This window comes from Budorcas taxicolor, chromosome 10 (genome assembly GCF_023091745.1).
Source record: "Budorcas taxicolor isolate Tak-1 chromosome 10, Takin1.1, whole genome shotgun sequence".
Classification (NCBI taxonomy): domain Eukaryota; kingdom Metazoa; phylum Chordata; class Mammalia; order Artiodactyla; family Bovidae; genus Budorcas; species Budorcas taxicolor.
In genome coordinates, this window is record NC_068919.1 from 74,266,420 (window position 1) to 74,274,494 (window position 8,075).

General features: G+C 37.3%; 1 protein-coding gene across 1 annotated transcript; it reads left to right on the forward strand.

The window, feature by feature from the left end:
• Positions 1–6,942: 6,942 nt before the first annotated feature.
• On the forward strand, positions 6,943–7,813 carry LOC128054828 (60S ribosome subunit biogenesis protein NIP7 homolog). Its single transcript, XM_052647377.1, has 2 exons — positions 6,943–7,286; positions 7,654–7,813. The coding sequence occupies exons 1-2, from the start codon at positions 6,943–6,945 to the stop codon at positions 7,811–7,813; spliced, it is 504 nt and encodes a 167-aa protein (XP_052503337.1).
• The last annotated feature ends 262 nt before the right edge of the window (positions 7,814–8,075 follow it).

Here is an 8,075-nt window from a genome sequence, read left to right on the forward strand (position 1 = left end):
AAGAGACTTATGAATAAATGTTCAAAATAAACATCATGAAATAACAAGAAAACAAATCTACCAAATTATGAGTTTCAAGTTAATCAGATATTCTTTGCTCTAAGCTGTCAAGAGAAAGCTTTCTCAGCTTTCAACTAAAAGAAAGAGGAGCAAAAATAGGGAGGGAAGAAGGATGGAAAATAAGAAGTCAAACAGAAAGAGAGGCAAAGAGAGTCAGAGAGAAAGCATAAAAATTACCCCATGAACAAAATAGACCAAAGATTCAGAACAAAGGAGACACACACACACACACACACACACACACACACACACAGCCCCCAAGAAAGAGGAGAAAATTTTTAAGTTATAAGGACTCAGTATAGGAGAAAACTACAATGGTGGTAGATTTAGAAAACAGAATAAAAAGAAAAAATTAAGGAAACAAGAAAAATTGTTCAGAGAAAGATTAATAGTAATTTTTTAATTGGTACAAAAATTTATTCTGTTTTCATTGTATTATGCAGTGAAATTCAAAATAGGTAATTGCTCATCAAATCAACTGGAAATTTTAATTAAAATGCTAACCATATTCCTAACTTTGTAATTTGTCTAATCCTTGAAGTTTGGAAAGTTCTCTTCTGAATCCAAAAGTCATAATAATCCACCAAGGAAAAATTATTTTAGATTGCAGCTAAGAAGTCGAGAACACAATTACCACAAGAAGAGTGTCAGATTTGGTATATTCTCCATCTCTGCTTCACAGTATTTGTTATCACAGAAAAGAAATGGCCAGAAGAAAACCATAATTATTAATAAGTTAGTGTTGGCAACTTAAAATACACCAAAGTAGGAAAATCTCATTGGTTAATAATAATGTGCATATTGTATCTATTTTAACCTCTGATTGAACAAAAGGAGAGAAAATAAAGGTACCAAGGCCTGTTGCTGTTGGAATTTAAACTGTTTAGAATAAATGTCAATTGAATTCTATATAGCACTCCAGAGATAAGGCTTTAATAGTAATTTCACCCCTGCTCCCAACCTATTGAGACAGTAAAAAGTTCACATGTAGACTTTAAACATTAAAAGCACTAACAGTTATGATAGTCTGAGATACGACTTGGCATGAAATCCCAATGAGTAGAGCGTTTTATTTCATTTAGGTAAAAGTGAACAAAGAAGTTTAGGCAATGCAGCTAGTTTAAAAACAAAAGGAAAATGATGCTTTATGGGTTCATTTGGTGTGTGAAAATTCACTGAACCATGTAGTTATGATATGTTTTTTTGCATGTTGTTAAGAAAAAGTTATCTCTGAATCAATTCATACGTCATAAAATGCTCTTTCATTAGTATTAACATTTGTAAATATCCACATATATATTTTGTTCTACCAATATGAAGGAGGAAGACTACACAGATATGATCACAGTCTTCATGTACTTTTCTTTCTCAAATAGATAACATATGTGAAGACAGACATATAACAGACCGACCCTCAGTGAGCTGACCACTGATGGACAGCAGTATCACCTCTCTTTGTTTATGATAAAGTCCCAGCCAAGTGCCAGAACCTCTTCTTTAATAGCATCTGTTTATTCTGTCCTTGAACCATTGTCCATAGATCATTTAGAAGCTGTATCTGTCCAGCGTCTCAATTCCCTTTCCAAACCTCATCAAATTAATAACTCCTTATTAATGGTATACAATGTGTATTGTACTCTTCCCTATTCCTTTAACTTAATGTTTCTAAAACTTCAGTCTTTCATTTACGATCATCACAATTTTCACAGTGTCATCATACCAACTGGGCTGTTATTTTTTAAATAATTTGAAGTTGACTCATATTCCTTTCATTGTAATGCCTACTTTAACCTAGTCCTAAACACTATTATCCATGGAATTGTTGATTTTTTTTTAATAGTGTGTTTGTGTATCATCAACTAAAATAATCACGTAAACCCCCAGTGGCATGCTAACTGCACTTGAATAACCACAGCATTCTTGGAGTCAGCTTAGTTATCACCTAGTAAGAATGATAAGTGTACCAACATAGAATCTTGCCCTACAGAACATAAGCTGCTTTATCTCCTATCTCAAAAGGTAGTCTTATTTTTTTGTAATCTCTAGTAAATAGACACATTCCAAGATGTGCATAATGAAGAATATTTAAGGAACTCTTTTGAATCTTAGTTTAACATGCTGATTAGTTTCACAGATTAAAAAATTCTTTTCAGAAAAATCATCTGTGGATTTTTTTTTGTTTAAAATTCTTTAGATTGGTTTGGTTATAACTGAAGTTTACTGTGGTAATAATGACACATAAATCACTGTCTCTTAATTCTTATCATATAGAATGATGAAAGTCAAACTCAGAACTTGTGGAATTTAAATAATAGGTAAAGGAAAAAATTGGACCTAGAGAAAAAATAAGGCTCTTTGTTCATTTGTTCTGACTCTTGAGTGCATATTATATGCCTGCCATCTTTCTACATGCTGAATGTGCATCAATAAAGAAGTTTTAATAGACAAAAATACCATGATCATGCATACATAATAATTGTAATACCAAGTTTTATAGAAAAGTTTTAAAGTACATGTTTAACTTTGAGATAACTCCTACTGAGATATTCCTATCAGTGTTTTCTAGTATCTCATTTCTTATTATCCTCATTTTCAAAATCTCTAAATATTCTAATTACTATTTTAATTCATATTTATAATCTTTTTGTTAAAAGTTATTTATTCTCAACATTTGCATATTATAAAAATTTGATACATAAAAGTTTAGACAATAACATAAGACTTTATTCTTCCATTTGTTCAGACTAAAAACATCAGTGTTATTATTCCTTTCACTTTCTATGCCTCGCCATTTTTGCAGTATCATCACACCAACTGTGTCATTATTTTAAAAAATATTTTAAAGTTAGCTCATTTTCCTTTCATCCTAATACCTACTGGATTCCTATCCTTCACCAATACCCCTCAAATTTTGTTGCTTGTACCTTCAAAATGTATCCAGAGTTCTACCACTTTTCTTGTCATTTCCACTACCACAATCTTAGTCTAAGACATCATCATCTATTACATAAATTATTGCAGTAGCCTCGCAGTGGATCTGCCAGCTTCTGTTCTTACTTTCCACCCTCCACATTCTACCTCAACAAAGCACCCAGGAAAATCCAGTTACAATGTGAGTCATATAATATTGTTCCTCTGCCCAAAGCACTACAATGAATTGTCATCTTACACTAAATAAAAGTCAGAATTCTTTTTCCTTTTTTTACTTATTGAAGTATAGTTGATGTACAGTATTATATGATACAGGTGTACAATATAGTGATTCACAATTTTTTAGGGGAGGGCATGGGTTGAAGGCAATGGCACCCCACTCCAGTACTCTTGCCTGGAAAATCCCATGGATGGAGGAGCCTAGAAAGCTCCATGGGGTCGCTGAGGTTTGGACACGACTAAGTGACTTCACTTTCACTTTTCACTTTCATGCATTGGAGAAGGAAATGGCAACCCACTCCAGTTTTCTTGCCTGGAGAATCCTAGGGACGGGGGAGCCTGGTGGGCTGCCGTCTATGGGGTTGCACAGAGTCGGACACGACTGAAGCGACTTAGCAGCAGCAGCAGCATGGGTTGAAGGAAGGATTTATTACTTGCAACAAGTAAAGAGAACACCAGGGATCATTTCTCAAAATGTCTCCCAGAACTGCAAAACTGGGAAAGTCTTAAACTAAGGGTATGTGCATATCCATGAGAGGTGTTGAGCAGAGGAGAATTCAGCTTAGAACTGGGGCAAAGGTCAACAGAGTCCAAGCTTTAGTTGGTTGAAGTCTGGAGGGTCAACATCATCATTCCCTCCTCCACCTGGGTGGGGAGCCTTAATTCCTGGTGTCAGGACTTAACAGATGCTCAGGTTTTTGGTCTTGTTGCAGAAAGAATTCAGTGAAAGACAAAGTGATGGGTAAGAAGTGGTTTTATTTAGAGAGGTACATATTCCACAGGGCTTCCCAGGTGGCTCTTTCATAAAGAATCTGCTTGCTAAGCAGGAAACTCGGGTTCTATCACTGGGTCAAGAAGATCCCCCGAAGAAGGAAATGGCAACCCACTCTAGTACTCTTGCCTGCAAAACCCCATGGACAGAGGAGCCTGGCAGGCTATAAAACAGCTGGACACGACTTAGCGACTAAACAGCAACATGTTCCATAGACAGAATGGGGTTCATCGCAAAAGGTGAAAGTGGCCCTGAGAGAGACAGACTTCAAAGAGAGGGCATGAGTCATCTCAGAAGGCAAGAGGCCGTGACTCACAATTTTTAAAGGTTATCCTCCGCTTAGAGTTATAGAATATTGACAATTTTTCCTATGTCGTACAATACAACTTTGCAGTTTATACATATTAATAATAGTTTGTACCTCTTACTCTCCTACCCCTATATTGCCCCTCCCCTTTTCCCTCTCTCCACTGGCAACCACTAGTTTGTTCTCCATATCTGTGAGTCTGCTTCTTTTTGTTATTGTTGTTGTTTTATTAATGTTCGTTGTAGTTTTTAGATTCTACATATAAGTAGTATCATACAGTTTCTGTCTTTCTTTGGCTAGCTTACTTCGCTTGGCATAATGTCCTCCAAGTCCATCCATATTGCTGCAAATGGAAAAATTTCATTCATTTTTATGACTGAGTAGTATGTCATTTTGCGTGTGTGTGTATCTCATATCTTCTTATCCACTCATCTGTTGATGGACACTTAAGTTGCTTTCAAGTCTTGGCAGTTGCAAATTGTGCTTCTATGAACATTGAGGTTCATGAATCTTTTCAAATTATATGTATATATGTGTGTGTGTGTGTATACAGCTTATATGTAGTATAAGTTTTATATTGTCACCCTGCTTATTTAACTTATATGCAGAATACATCATGCGAAATGTTGGGCTGGATGAAGCACAAGCTGGAATCAAGATTGCCGGGAGAAATATCAATAACCTCAGATATGCAGATGACACCACCCTAATGGCGGAAAGTGAAGAACTAAAGAGCCTCTTGATGAAAGTGAAAGAGGAGAGAGAAAAAGTTTTCTTAAAACTCAACATTCAGAAAACGAAAAACATGGCATCCAGTCCCATCACTTCACGGCAAATAGACGGGGAAACAATGGTAACAGGGAGAGACTTTATTTTTCTGGGCTCCAAAATCACTGCAGATAGTGACTGCAGCCATGAAATTAAAAAACGCTTGCTCCTTGGAAGAAAAGTTATGACCAACCTAGACAGCATATTAAAAAGCAGAGACATTACTTTGATGACAAAGGTCTGTCTAGTCAATGCTATGGTTTTTCCAGTGGTCATATATGGATGTGAGAGTTGGACTATAAAGAAAGCTGAGAACCAAAGAATTGATGCTTTTGAACCGTGGTGTTGGAGAAGACTCTTGAGAGTCCCTTGGACTGCAAGGAGGTCCAACCAGTCCATCCTAAAGGAAATCAATCCTGAATATTCATTGGAAGGACTGATGCTGAAGCTGAAACTCCAATACTCTGGCCACCTAATGCGAAGAACTGACTCATTGGAAAAGACCCTGATGCTGGGAGAGATTGAAGGCAGGAGGAGAAGGGAACGACAGAGGATGAGATGGCTGGATGACATCACCGACTCAATGGACATGAGTTTGAGCAAGCTCTGAGAGTTGGTGATGGACAGGGAGGCCTCGTGTGCATCTCTCCTTGGGGTTGCAAAGAGTCGGACGTGACTGAGTGACTGAACTGAACTGAAGTGATCCAAGAATAGAATTTGGAGTCATATAGTAGCTCTACTTTTAGTTTTTTGAGAAACCGCCATACCATTTTCCACAGTGACTGCACAATTTACATTTACATTAGCAGTGTTTGAGGGTTCCCTTGTCTCCACATCCTTGCCAACATTTGTTATTTGTGGTCTTTCTCATGATAGTCATTCTGACAGGTGTGAAGTTTCACTGTGGTTTTGATTTGCGTTTCCCCTGATGGTTAGCAACATTGAGCATCTTTCATGTGCCTATTGGTCATCTGCATTTCCTCTTTGGGAAAATGTCTATTCAGTTCTTCCACCCATTTTAAAATCAGGTTGTTTGTAGAGTTCTTATTATTCTAAGAGTTTTCTATGTCTTTGTATGTAGTTACAATAAATTCAGTTTTCACGGCTAGATGATAGTCTAAGAAAATAATTCATTTCATTAATTCATTATTTCATCTATAGACATTTGGGGACCTTTCAGTTGTCTTGCAATTATAAATAATGCCCACAGTAAGAAATGGTAAGAGAAATTCTTAAGGATAGAGGAAATGATATTAGATATAATTTCAGAAGTTTGGGAAGAAATGACTAACTCTTATTTATAGTTAACTGATTTTCAACAAGGGTGCCAAAAAAATCTGGTGGGGAAAACATGTTTTTTCCCAATGAATGGTACTGGGACATTCAGATATTCATATGTAAAAGAATGAAACTGGACCCATGTATCACACTATATATGAAAATTAACTCAAAATTGATCATTGACCTAAACGTAAGAGCTAAAACTATAACTTGCTGGGAAGAAAAAAAAACCTAGATTGATATCTTCTTGGATTTAGGTTAGATGCTCGTTTCTTAATGAGACGCCAAAAACACAGCAATAAAAGGAAAAAGGGCAAATCAAACTTCATCAAAATTAAAAACTTCTGTCCTTTAAAGGAAATCATCAAAAAAAAAAAAAGAAAGAAAATATAACACATAGAATCAGAGAGAAAATATTTGCAAATCATGTATCAGATTAGGGACTTGTATTCAGAATGATTAAAAAAATTCAACTCAACAATAAAAGCACAAAAACCTTAATTTTTAAAATGAGCTAAGTATCTCAATAGACAGTCCTCCAAAAGAGACTTGCAAATGATCAGAAAGCACATAAAAGATGCTTAACATACAAATTAAAACCACAATGAAGTTTCCATTTCAACAACTGAGGCCCGAAGATTCTGGGTTCCAACCCAGTAGGAAAATTCGGCCTCTGACTGAAGAGGAGACTCATGCAATGTTTGAGAAGACAGCAAAATTCATCAGAGAGAACCTTCAGCTACTGGTCAACAGATCCTACAGCACCTACTGTTTCAGGCTGCACAATGACCGCACAGTGTACTGTGTGAATGAGATGATCTTGAAGTTGGTCCTGGGTATCTCTGGTGACAAGCTTGTTTTGCTTGGGAGGTACTTTGGAAAATTCCCTAAGACCCACAAGTTTCAGTTGGACATTACAGCTCTGGATTACCTAGCACCCTATGCCAAGAATGGGGCTTCCCATGTGGCACTAATGGTGAAGAACTCACCTACCAATGCAGGAGACATAGATGTGGGTTCAGTCCCTGGGTGGCGAAGATCTCCTGGAGGAGGGCATGGCCACCCACTCCAGTAGCTTGCCTGGAGAATCCCTATGGACAAAGGAGCCTGGCAGGCTACCGTCCATAGTCCACAGTGTCGCAAAGAGTTGGACATGACTGATCAACTTAGCACTATGCCAAGAATAAAGTGTTCCTGAAACAGAGCAATCCTTCCTGTCTGAGAACCATGAGCTGAAATCTGGACTCGGTCAAATTACTGGAAATACTTCTCAGTACTAGGGAGTCATGGGGAACTCCTTGGCAGACATCCCTTTGGCTTTTGGGGTGGCAGCAAAGTCTACACAAGACTGCAGGAGAGTAGACACCATGATTACGGTGGCATTTCATCAAGCAGACATTGGGGAGTATGTTCGGCACGAAGAGACGTTGACCTTAAACCATCACGAGGACCTGGGGCTGTGTAGAAGGGACTAACTTTGATTCCTGCGTCTGTAGACTCCAGCATCCTGTTGAATTTTGTCAACACTATGACCTGTTCAGGGACTCTGTGATTTAATATTCACTCGATCATGGACAAATGCAAGTTGGATTCTCATACAGAAATGGCTCAAAAATGGAGTTTTGGATCTTTGTGATTGTGGAATAGAATACTGTGCTTTATATTTGAATCAGAGGGTTTCTTGTATTGAGTAACAAGTTCTAAATTGTTGGCACTGAGGACAAGATGAGCTTATTA

Coding starts and splice junctions, on each gene's coding strand:
- LOC128054828 (XM_052647377.1), top strand. CDS start 6,943: ATGAAGTTTCCATTTCAACAACTGAGGCCCGAAGATTCTGGGTTCCAA. Junction 7,287..7,653: donor TACCTAGCACCCTATGCCAA/GAATGGGGCTTC, acceptor AGACATCCCTTT/GGCTTTTGGGGTGGCAGCAA.